This window comes from Dermacentor variabilis, chromosome 2 (assembly GCF_050947875.1).
Source record: "Dermacentor variabilis isolate Ectoservices chromosome 2, ASM5094787v1, whole genome shotgun sequence".
In the NCBI taxonomy this organism is placed as follows: domain Eukaryota; kingdom Metazoa; phylum Arthropoda; class Arachnida; order Ixodida; family Ixodidae; genus Dermacentor; species Dermacentor variabilis.
Window position 1 is genome coordinate 23,106,725 of NC_134569.1, and position 13,180 is coordinate 23,119,904.

The 13,180-nt window shown below is 40.8% G+C and overlaps 1 protein-coding gene across 1 annotated transcript; it reads right to left on the reverse strand.

The window, feature by feature from the left end:
- Window positions 1-10,947: 10,947 nt before the first annotated feature.
- On the reverse strand, window positions 10,948-13,103 carry Uba2 (Ubiquitin-like activating enzyme 2). The gene has a single exon (XM_075679916.1). The coding sequence runs from the start codon at window positions 13,026-13,028 to the stop codon at window positions 11,169-11,171; it is 1,860 nt and encodes a 619-aa protein (XP_075536031.1). The 5' UTR covers window positions 13,029-13,103; the 3' UTR covers window positions 10,948-11,168.
- Window positions 13,104-13,180: the final 77 nt, after the last annotated feature.

The window sequence follows — 13,180 nt, forward strand, 5'->3', positions numbered from 1 at the left end:
TTGGTGAGTGAATAGGATGAACTTACTGACTTCAAATTTGCTTTGAAATGCCCTGACCTCCTGCTGTCAAGTGTAATACATTCACCTTTCTTTTTTTAATCTGACCTTAAGATCAAGCTTTAGCTCTTAGGTCTATTCAAAAACATGTAAAATGCAAGAACACTTTTGTGAGATAACCCCTGGACCGATTTTAATGAAATTTGTTGCATTTGAGAGAGAAAGTTAAATTTTAGTGACTGTTTGAAGCGAGATTTCGATCTAAGGCCTACATATTGTTAAAAAGATTTTCAAGAATTCGAAAGTTTGAGAAATATAGGAGCACGAAGTTTACAATTTAATAGCTCTCCATCAAGAACAGATATCACAGTACTGTAAACGGCATCCATTAGATGATTCAAAGCGTACAAATTTATTAGGTCAATTTATATCTTACTTGAATTTGTTACATCGTGTACAAGGGTTATGCAAAGGCTGTATTTCCATATTACTAGATTTTTTGAGATTCATGTGTACCATATCAATTTTGTCCGTTTTAGATGTACTATGAGATGCAATTCACAGAAATGTGATATAATTTTCATTGATGACTTACAGAGTTGTTAACTTGATAGTTTCTTTTTCTGAAAATTTTCAATTTTTGCCCATTTTTTAAAAAATTGACGACCTATATAAAAAATTTGAAACCAACAGTCACTAGATTTTAAGTCTTCTTTTTTTTTCTAATGCAACATACCTCGTCAAGTTTGGTGCAGTGGTTGCCTAGAAAAATGAATTCTCCTTTTACATGTATTTGGATAGGAGCACCCTAGCTAAAGCATCCTTTTAAACCTTATTTTTTCAAAGCTTCTTCCATCCAATCTGTTAACCATCATTAGATGCATGTTGACAAAAGATTTAGTTGTATGTCTGGTACATCTGACTGAATGCTTTCAACAAGCACGCCATGTAGAATATTAATTCGAGAATCTCTTTCTTCTATTGTTTTTCTATTTCTTTTTTTTCCCCATTTATGCTCCAATAGGCTGCAATTTCTTTTCTTTGATATTTTGTTATCACATTGCTCAACATTGTAATAGCCCTTAGCCTGTCTGTTGTAGATGTATATTTGCAATGGCAGCTCCTAACCACTGGGATTCCTTTTTGTTTCAGGCCTTTTTATAACCTCTCCCTCTCTCTTTCGTTGTAGTGCTGGGTTTCACACTGTTGATAGTAGTTTGAGAGAAATTTTTGGCGTTCTTCAGCTTGGGTAAATACATTTAAAATGTAAACAAGAAAGCTAAGTTACAAAAGGATTGCATACTGCTGACATGATATAAGCCCGTGACCACTGCGTATCTTCTCAAGAGTCAGTTGACTCATGGCATGCCCTTGGCTGTAGTGTCTTGATGCTTTCTGCAATCTTTAATTGCAATTTTTACATAAACTGCACTCACAGAAAGCAATTAGTTGACTTCTGTACTATTGTATGCATCTTCTGACACCTGTGTTCGTAAAACATAATTAGTCGTCGCAACGCACACGAAGTGCTGGCTTCCAGTTATGTTTATTCATGTATCTACATGTTAATAATATACTAAAGCACACGCAAAACAAGAACCAACAAAGATAACCAGCTTCTTTATTCATGCCTGTCTGGTTCAGCGGCATGTTGGGTACTGATGGTGTGCAGATGTGCTGCTCAGCACAACTAACTTCTCGTTTTCTTGTTATTGCCATAAGAGCATTCATATCTTAATCTACTTCTTACAGCATACTTTTTTAACATTATGAGGTTGATGGTTTAGACGAAATTGTGACCATTCTATTTCAGGGATTCGGGACCAGCGAATTAGTGGCAGAGAGTGGTGGCCTTGGGATTCAGACCACTTCCCCGAGCCTTGCACCAAGCGGCGCTGTGTTATGTGCAGCATGATGAAGCTCCAGCGGCGGTCCATGCATCAGTGTCACCAGTGCAAGGCAGTTCTGTGCTTAAACAAAGAGCGTGACTGCTTCACTGAATACCACTCCAAGTACGTCTTCAGGACACAAAAGTGATGGACGAATCAATATTGCCATTACAAATGTCTTCCACCAGTGGCCTTCCCCACATCGTGACACTGGGCAAGCATGTGGAGATAGGGGGTCGCTCCTCATTTGCATATATTTTGCAGACACAAAAGGTTTAGGGGACTGCATTGCACATGGAAGCACTCTGATGGCTACAAATTAGTATACTAAGCACAATTACCTGAAAAGCTAAGGCACTAGGATTGGCAGGACAGAGGAACAAAAAACAAGGGGTTGGGGAAAGAGTGAACATTAGTGAAGGCACCTTGCATCAAAGCCCTTTATCGTGACTGCTGTGCCAGAACACACAGCCTAGTGATCATATAAATCAAAACAATCAGTGCAGCGGTTTGGTGGTTATAGTGTTTTGCTGCAGAGCGCTACATCGTACGTTTTATTCCCTGTCATAACGGGTGCAGCCAACCGATTCTTTAACAGGACCGCACGAGTGTCGACTGGCCGGCCGGCCGGTGAATGCCTCCTAATGGCGCGAAACAATGAATATCAGCAAGCACTTGTTGATCTCTTGCTGGTCTCCCTTGCCCTTGCTAAATTAGTCGCTTTGTGCCGTTAGAAGGCATTCACTGGTCGGTCAGTCGATGTTCACGCAGTACTGTTAAAGAATTGGTCGACTATGCATGCTGGCGGGGGTGCATAATGCAAAAATTCTTGTGTGCGATGCATTGGGTGCACGTTAAAGAACTCCGGGCGGCTGAAATTAATCCACGCTCCTCCACTGCAGCATTTCTTATAGCTCATGAGTTGCTGCGGTACGTTCATTCTTACGATGCAAAATGGTAAAGAGACATGCAATGCAAAGAGACAAGAAGCACTTGTGACACCACTTGCCATGACTTGTCTCAAGTTAAGACTGGCCATGGCCTGTTGAAGTACAGCACCCACTCTTCATGATGGGGCATCGCCACACTTAAGTACAGAGCAACAATCATTCCCATATCCTAACCCTGCAATAAGCTGCAAAAGGCTTGGCACATCATGCTTTGGCAAGAACTAAAGAAAGCTTCTCTTGTCATTCAGAATGCTTAACCTGGCATTGGCAATACTTTGATGATGAATAAAATAATTGCAGCACTGTTTGGCTGGTGCAGGGTGCCTATGACCACTAATGAGCCTTGAAGACATTAAATAATCAAGGTTTAGCATTTGTGATGAATTAAGATATTTTAATCATTATTTTAATTCTGATTTTGATTAAGTCATCTGTAAAAGCTGTGCTGTTTTTAAATGTACATTCTGATATATCACATCAGACAACATATCTAATAAATTCTAGTTGTATTGAGATATCTTCATTTTTTGCTACAGCCTGCTCATAGTTGTAATTCTGTCAAGGGAAAAGCTGACTGTGCGTGCAGTGTGCTAAACACGCATGAATGCTGAATTTTATAACTGTTCAAGGTTTTCAAGTCTGCGTGCAACACAGTATAACTGTGAGCACAGTTATTATGTTTTGCCTGTGAAGCAAAGTTCCTTATTTTTATATTGCTATCATGTATGGCGGAAAACAGTTACCTTCTCTTGAAGTTTTGCCTAATTCAAGCTGAATTTTCTTAGATTAGTATCACAAATTTATGTCAAACGGAGACTACCATGCTGTTATGAGTAATGTATGTTGGGCCAACATTAGTCATTTTACTATTTTGCTAATGTTTTGCATGTTTATGTATGCCTGAAGCCTCGTGCTGCCCTTCTGATTGTTATATGTGCTAAAATAGCAGAACTTCTTTCACGGAGTAGTTGGTTCATGTCTGTGAGACTTCACTTGCTTGTCAAAATATGTTTCTCTGCCTCTGCTAGTGTGTCGATGAAGAAAATTAACTTCAGTATGCTAGATTTGCTTTTTGTGCTGAATTCTAAAAGTGCAAGAGGCTTCCAAGGCGAAATTGTTAGCCTTCATGAAATTTGCTGGTGACTCTCTTCATGAAGTGGTATTGTTCCTTGAAGACAATGCCACATGGCCAAGCTTGACACAAGTTTTTTCTAATTGTGAAATATTCTATATAGACTAATTTTCGATGTATTTAGCTACTTGAATTGAGGACATGAGATGATAGAAGCCAAAGCGTATTCCTTTGCACCTTGATCATTTTTTCTTTGTTCCCTCTTTGTAGCGGTGGACAAATCATAGGTTCATGTTAATATTTTAGAGTATACTAGAAATATAGTGTGATGCAGATGTCACTGATATTGCATAGACGATGCCTTATTTTGTGCCAGTCACATTTCAAGTTGTGTCAACAATGACTTCTACCAGCATGGTTGTCTTGAGCAATAGCTTTAATTTTGCATGTTTAGTAGTGTTGCTATGTGCAACTTTTAAAAAATCATAGAAATAACAAAATGTCTTTTGATGCCATTATTCCAGATTCAAAAGGCTTGTGTCATGTGGTGGCATCGTTGCTGGTTTTGTTTTCCATTTTACTTAATGGTATGCAGCATCACTATGCTCATCGATGTTCACACAGCTCAGGTCAGACCTGGATGGTGTTGCTCTAAGCACCTGGTACAAATTATACAGCCAATTATTAAACCATTAAAAAGCTCGAGATTATAAAGTTCAGCCAGCGAGCTGGGCCCAGAAGTGCATCAATATTTGTTGAGATTTTATAAAGTTGTGGATATTTGTAAATTGACAATAAGCAGAATAATCTGTGCCAACTGTTTATTCATTTTTCAACCTTACCCACGCATATATAATGTTGGCAAAGTGCAGCATGAAAGTGGCACCATATTATTATAGCTAGCATCATGAAACTAGTCACAGTTCAGCCTCAGCAAGAAATTGAGGTGAACTATAACAGGTACATCGGGATTGCATGATTCATCTCGGTCCGCAGTTCTGGCTGCAGTTCTGGGAATTGGGCATTATACACACAATACATTATGTGAGAAATGTGCAGCATGAATGATAAGTGTATGTAGCATCAACTTGTTCCTGCAGAGCAAAAGGCACCATAGTTGCAGCATAGTATCTTGGTGTGCCCTTTTATCTTGCATTTAAGTGCCAAAAATGCATATTGACCTTTTTTCCTGCAAATCCCTTGGGAAGTTTCAGAATGTTGTTATACTAGGGAAGTGACTAGGGCTAAAAATGCAGCTGCCACACAAGTTTTGTGACAGGTGAACATGAGCTTATAAGGATAGAGATGAGTGCTCAGTTGTTTTGTAAAGCATTGTAATGTTGGTAACACACAATACCTTGGGGTAAAACCTAGAGAACCTCACAGGGGCCTGTAAGTTCCCTTGCAGGACATTTCATTTGCATTATGCAAATGTCAAAGGTTTTGTATCAAGTTATCAAACTAAATGAGAACTGATCCAAAAGAGAAATAGGGTGATGAGTTCTTGCTTCTTTTCTTTGTTTTTCCATGCCAAGGTCAAATTCAGGCCAAAACTATTCGAAGGAATCGTTCAAAACCACATTACCAATGGTTGAGGACGGTTCAGACCAACATTTGTTGCTTTTGTGAGCTGTCAGATGAGCACATCAAAGACATATAAACATGACAGATTTATTCAACCCTGAGTAGTTTAGTGTAGCCTCTGGTGCACTTTGGTGGGAAGTGAACCATTCAGGGTGTTGTGCTGCGACAGTAGGACAATAACAGCCACAGTCACCATCTGATGACATTTTCATAAAGGCTGAAATGGTGGCGACCTGATTGCCTGACATTGCTATGGCACTGTCAGGTCATCACTGCTCTATGCATGTTATGCCTCTATCCCCCATCTTGGAACAGGTTTACAGTAGTGCGAATAATAGACAGGACAACAGAAGACACACAGGGATAGACACAGTGCTGTGTGTCCCTGTGTGTCTTCTTTTGTCTTGTCTTTTAATCACACTACCGTAAACCTATTCAAGGTGCGTTACCAACAAGCCCACATTGCAACCCTCATAATCTAGCCCCCAGACATGCACATCACACACTTCATCATTCCCGTGTTCTTCCAGCATCTGCTGCCCACAGAAGCTCATGAGCTTGAAGGACAGCACATGCTTAGATTTAGGTGCATGTTAAAGAACCCCTGGGTGCCCAAATTATTCCGGAGCCCTCCAATGGGGCATGCTTCATAATCAATCAAATTGTGGTTTTTGGCTCATAAAACCCTATAATTTAAATTTGACATACAGTAGCATGTTTGTGAAGGGTCCTTTTTTTTTTCAAGCTTTCTTTAGGCCTCACCACTAGCGCAAGCCTATATGATGCCTGTAATGCTGAAAATGCGAGATTGGTGCAATATTTTCAATCATCTGTCTTGCCAATGGAGTGTGCTATCCTCCCTCCCCACTATGCCTCTTGTTCCGCTGTAAGAACCACTATGCCCCTTATTCTAGCCTGGACAATACATACATCAGTCAAGATGTAACACTGTGACGTTTACATGTTTAATATGTCTAGTACTATAGGAGGAGCAGCAGAAGGCACAGTAGTGCACTAGTCAAGCTGTGTGCATGTGGCTGTTTCTGTGAATGACTGCTGTTGCTTTAGTAGAACAGTAGGAGTTTCACAGAAATTCTCTGCAGGAATCGCACGGGTTGAAAACATTTTTTTTTTTGCTTTTTCGCTTCTTTTTATGTTTGTATGTCAAATAAAGCTAGCCGGGTGTGCGTGTTATCTAAAAGTAAGAAAATAAATTCTATCGAGGATCTTTCTGCCTTCTGAATATAAGAAAATTTATGGGAGATGTTCCAAATACCCGTCTAGAGTGCTCATATTGAATACTTATCTATTTTCTGCCAGTCAGTGCTGCACAGTGAGTATTTCTCCTGTAAAAAATTTCTTAAATGGGTACCAACACAAAAATTTTCTATCTAGCTTTTCCTTTCTTTTCTTTAATTAGGTAGCGGTCAACTCCTTAACAACAGTATGCTGACTGAACTCCTTGAATTCACAACAAATAATTAACTATCACCTCTTTTAATGTGACCTGTTCAATATGTGTGCCAAAAACAGCACGACTGCTTTTAGGACCCATTGGCACTCAATGCAAGGGTGTGTTGGCAAGGGTGTCCCAATATGTCACACAAATTGAAGGTGATAGTCGCATAGTATCACTAACACAAACTACTCAAGAACAACTCAGTCAACCTGGTGCAGGGGTTGCAAGCCACAGAATGTATTGTGAAATGCTGGGCATGCAACATCCACCATTCCGTCTCTTTCACTCAGCACTTCTCTCCACATTTGATATGAAATAAGCTTGGACCTCTGCTGTGGCTTTCCTCCGAATATGCGGTGTCCTTCTCACTTTCTCTCCCTTATTATGTTGTTCTGTAAAGCTTTCAGCAAGATGATCATAGTGTGACCTTGACAACTGTCATGATCCGTATTACTGATATCACATGACACTATCATCCCTGACTTTCGTGACATGTGAGAAGTCCTGTTCAACACACCTGCAACCCCGCTCCATTGCAGTGTGCATGCTAAATTTATTGCATGAAAAGATGGAATAATTCATTATTTGTTGTGCGTTTAAGGAATAGAAGCCTCATGCCATCGTCATGGAGTCTGCAGCCATACAGTAATAACAAAAAATGATATTTGTGCAGGTTCCTTCTTTACAGTTTACAAAAAGTAAATACCTTGTACATGTATTAAATAGGCATCGAGTAGGACATTTTGGTCACTGTGAGCAAAAGGCATGATACTTGATGCTGGGGGTTGTGCGAGATGGTAAGGATAGGTTGAATTGTTTCGCTGTGTGCCATAAAACATAGGGACTTTACTGCAATAATATAAGGGCTAAGAAGACAGATAAAGATGCACTTAATTACAGCAGAATGTTACATCAAATTTATTTGCGATGAATGTGCAGGTGTGTGTACAAAAAAAGAAGGAAAGAAAGGGAAAAAAGGAACGAGAAAAAAGGAAGCCAAATAAACAAATAAATCAACACGAAGCTCTCGTGAGGTTAAACTGCACCGAACACTTGTGCGTTCCCGTTAATGTCATTGCAAATGCTGATGGAAGCTGGTGGCACATGATTTTTGTTATTTGATTCCTGTTTAAGTTGGTCTGAAAGTCTTTAGCATATTATTTTACTCTGGAGCCAAACCTGAATGAATCTGCAAAGCTCTAACCCAAAACAAACCCAAAAAAAATTCAGTTCTTCATTCTTTTTTGTACAGCATTAATATATTAGTTTTCTTGGTTATCAGGTGCACAGTTGCATCATGCCATTTCATATTATCCTTCATCTGTAGCCAAAATTTATCCAGGAATAAAAGATGTGATGCTAGTTAGGGCATAAGTCACAGAATGATCCGTTTGTTTTTACTGCAGTGAAACATTTATATGCTTGGAGTTAAAAAGGATCCTGTACATTTCTGATGTTGAGTGGTTCACGAAGGAACAAACTTTGATAAGCCGTGCACCACAGCCACACCTCCATATTGGCTCATAGCATATGATGAACACAGATACTACAATGTATATATAAACGAGTGCGTACAGTGCAAGAGACAACTCGAGGACAAAATAAGATTGGTTAAGCGCTGATATCCAACTGAAAATGTAGGTATGCAGTATTTATACATGTATACAAAAAGAATAGATGAAAATTGTTACATTAGAAAACCATCTGGTTCTTGCACTTTATGCACTCATTATGGATTACCAACGAGCCTAGTCAGCCACTTTACCAAGTAAATATAATTTTTTTTTTTTTTTTGCTGATACCAGCATGTAATGACTATAGCTTTTAATAAATATTGGATATAAAAAAAGCGCTTCACTTTTTACCTCTTCTGCATTTCTTTTGATTTGTAGCAAGCGTATGAAATGGTGAACATTTGATGAAAAACACTGTAAAACAGCATAAGTTTGGTGTGCCTTTCTTTACCTGCCACAAAACCTGCATCAGGCTTTGTGTGACATAAGCCTAACTTGCTTTGAGGCCTATTGGTGTGCTCCTCTCCCTCTCTTTCTATTCCCGCTTTCCCATCCCCAGAGTAGGGTAGCCAACCAAGACGCATTTCTGGTTGACGTCCCTGCCTTCTCTTTATTTTCCTGCTCCTTGGTGTGCTAAGCTCGCAAAGCAGTGTGTGGGTGAGTATTGAATAGTGATTCATGTTTGATTTTCAAACGTTTTCATAAGAAATTGCACTTACTACTGCTTTTTCTTTTTGATTTTTTGGATCATGTTTTGGTCCACATTGTTGGCATTCTTGCTTGTATGGTTAGTCTGGAAAAAATGAAAAACTGCCCTGTGTATACTTTGCACTTTTTTTTTTACCTAGGTGCCTTATTGTTCCCTGGCCAGTTTTAGAACATAAAAATAAAGGAATGAAGTTAGTTATGTCATCAAAGTGCAGTTGTTGTATGTCTACAAATAACCAGTGAGCCAAAGAGCATGAGGAGTGCTGCATTTAGTGACAGGCAAGCTGCTCCTCGCTTTCCTCTCTCATCACTTTACTCTTGTCATCTTTTTTAAAATAAAGCTTTATTCTCAATATACATTTCGTTTTTGCTTCCTTCAGCAGCCTCGACAGACATGATTTAGAAGCCATACATATGTACAACCAAAGCAGCCTGTTTTGCTGATCGTCAAGGTTCCGTGTCTTTTTCTTCTAGCTACTTGAATCTTTTGGAATTGCACTCGAAGGGAACAGCTGAAGGCAAAGAAGCCATTTTGCTTGAAACATTGAACCATTCAAGGGGTTTCATGAAAGCGCTAATGAGCATCAACTCTGCATGCCATAGAAACATATCTGCATTCAACCTTTGCTACAATCGCACTCAAGCTCCCAAATATTATGTGTATATATGTAAAGTATGCAGTATGTTAGCAGTTACTGATTGTAGAGAAAAATATTATGTGTATATGAGTAAAGTATGCAGTATGTTAACAGTTACTGCTTGTAGAGAAAAATATTCTTAATGTCTGAAGATAAAATATCAGAGTTTTAGCTTGTCAGTAAACATATTGCCATTTACAGCAGCTGCAACACTGATAGTGATATCTTGTGATCCAGATTTTAACCTGTGGGCACACAAAGCTAATATGGCAGTGACCTATCAAACTGTTGGTAGTAACATTATAAAAATTTGAGATACAGTCATGTTATGATTTTCCATCAATGAGAACACCAATACACAACACATGCCAAACATATTGCAGTTGAACAAGCATGTCAAGACATTGCTACCAGCTTTGCGGTGCTGTCCATGCCTTTGGTGGCCTGGTAAACTGTAAGTCTTCAATGCACGACAGAAGAGTTTTGAACGGGTGTCGCACAACAAACATTTGATCGTGATCGAGCTCTCTCAGGATCAAATTTCTTGGTTAGCTTCTTTGCACAAGCTGCCAAAGGGAGTCAATTGCACTTGCGATATTGATCTGGATTGGGCTCAGTTGTGACCGAAAGTGGCTATCTTCCTCTGGTATTAGCCTGTCTGTAAACTTGTTACCATTTACGAATTACCAGGCCACCAAAGCCCCGATAATCCAGAAATGGTAAGAAGTTTATTAACAAGCTAAAACCCTCTATATCGTGCACTGAAAGTGATACAATGCTAAATAATGGTCATCATATAAAAACAGAAGCTGCCAGTGTCTGTTAACAGTGTTCAATGTATTTTCTACTAGCAGGAGAAAATGTTAAGCTGATGGGGTTGTCTGTTAAGGTGAAGCAGCAAACAGCAGGCATCCCAGCACCATGCTTAACAGCTCTTATACCAGATGCAGTGCAGCAGACTTCATATTATTAGCCTTCAAGAGCTTCAACAATGGAAAAATTTTGCCCAAAGAAAACATATATGGGATTTTAGACATGCAAGGAAGGCTGCCTGCAGTAATGTGGAAATGTTTTCTTTACATAAGCAGTACACACACTGCAAGCCGTCTCTCTCCAAAATGTATTGCAACATGTACTCGATTTTAAAACAAGTCACATTTATTCAAGAAATGTTACACTTCAGTATGGCTCAAACTGCTGATTTTTTGCTGTACAAGAGAATATGATGCATGGTAAATAGATTTATAATTTAGAACTTGCTGTGCAACACAATTATGTGCAACTTGCATCATGTTTTCAAAAAATATTGGCCACATTGAACCCCTTTCAGTTCAAAATAATTTGACAACAGACTTCATCAGTCAATCACAACACAGGACCTTTTGACCTCCACGTTTTCAATGTCTGTCATCTTGCGTTTCAGACTTTTTCTCTCATTTCCAACTTCCTCAACATCATCTTCAATGACACATAGATCGTCATCGCTAGCATCATCGCAGCCATGTTGCCCTTTGCTTTCATCCTCTTCATTATGGTTATTACTGTCTGCTATGTCACTATCAGGCTTCAGCTGGGAGACATCGCCTGCAATTTCAAACCCTGTGCCATCTGTATTTTCATCATGAACAATGTCAACCGTAACCTGAAAATTTTGCAGAAAATCATCACAGCGAAGCCGTGAGCCATGAATAACGCCTAAGCTTGCCAGATGCATGGCCCGATTGGAATCGGTCTCACCTTCCTCGCTTGAAATGAGGATAGTGCCTTTGCCATCATCAAGCTCTACATCAGGTGCAGCCATTCTTATTTGCTCCTTGAGCACCTTATCCTCAAAAGTGCCAACAGTCATCTGTTTTGTGTTAAGACTAACATAGAGCTCTGCCTTTGATGAGCATGTGTAACACTTTGGATTTGGCTCGACAAGCTGAGCCGGAATAATAAGCTTTTTCGTTGACGAAGGCTGCTTATTTAAGAAGACCTGTTTGCAGCTTGTTCTACACTCTTCCAACTTCCCTTGCAGAAGCTTGAAAGCCTGAAGCACTATAATACCTGCAATGATGGCGTTGGTTGTTGCTATGGCAGGGATAATGTTGCCTGCCATTGCTTTTACATTAAATCTGCTAGTCTGAGGAATTCCAAAGCAGTGAGCACGGAGGTTTGCGCAAGCAGTCACAAAATCCATGCACTCATCGTTGTCCTTGTCCCACACTAAATGGTCGCTTTCACTGAGCTCCACTGCTCGCGCCTTCAGCTTTCCCACGGAGTCGCAAAAAGCTCGGCGGCACTGGTCCAAACTCCAGCGCCGGTGATCGAGCGTGCCAGAGTCAGTCGCGTCAGCACTGCTGCAAGCCGTTGTGTCCGGCAAGTTGTCCCACTGCAAAGGCATAGGGGGCTTTCTGCGCGACCATAGCTTCTCCATATGGAGCAGGTATCGTATGTCGTCGCCGAAAAGCTTGTTGAAGAGCTTCTCCGGGTCGTAACCGCACTGCGTGGCCCAAAGCCGCGTCGAGACGCGGCAAACGTTGCCCGTGGCGTCTGTGCGTTGTTTGAGCATTTGGTCTAAGCTCACTTCGCCTCTGAGCTCGGGGTCCGTAGAGTCCGGCGATACGTCTTCGTCAGGATCTGCCTCGCCAAAAAGCTGGTTGAAAAGATGCTTCGCCCATACGATACAATGTATCGGCTCCGAAGGCGTGTTGCGTATGGTGCATCCCGGATAAGTCTTTTCAGCAGGCTGCGGCTGGCACTCGTAGCATTCAGTGAGCCCTTTGAATATCGGTGTCACTTGTCCCAAGTATCCGGCGCTGCCGCTCTCGATCAGCGGCACTTTGGCGGCCAAACACATCCGATTCACATGGCTCCGCGCACTCCTGTTGTCGAGAGCGTTCATGACAATGTCGAAACGTTTGAAAAAGTCGAGTCCATACTCTGGCTTCACAATACTGTCATGGTGAGCTACGATCTTCACATGCGGGTCAAGCCTCTCGGCGCTTTCCTTGGCAATGAACGCTTTTGGCTTTCCGACGTGCTCCTTCCGGAACAGAAATTGCCGGTTCAGGTTACTCACGTCTATCGTATCCAGGTCAATGATCTCAATGTTGGCAAAGCCAGAAAGTACTAAGTCTTTAAGTAACTCGCAACCAATACCGCCAGCACCAACAACTAAAACGTTCGCCTTTTTGACATCTTGAACGCGCTGAACGAAGCCGGCGTCCGCCATCTTGCAAACTTCGCGCCGCGCGTTGTCTAGTTGTCTGGCGTGTGTCTTGTTTTGTCTTGTGGTCTCTTCAGTCTTGCGGAGCGCTAGCAGGCGCTAGTGCCCAAATTTTCTCTCTCGCGCTCGCTTCCACTCGCGCCTGCGCACAAACGTCG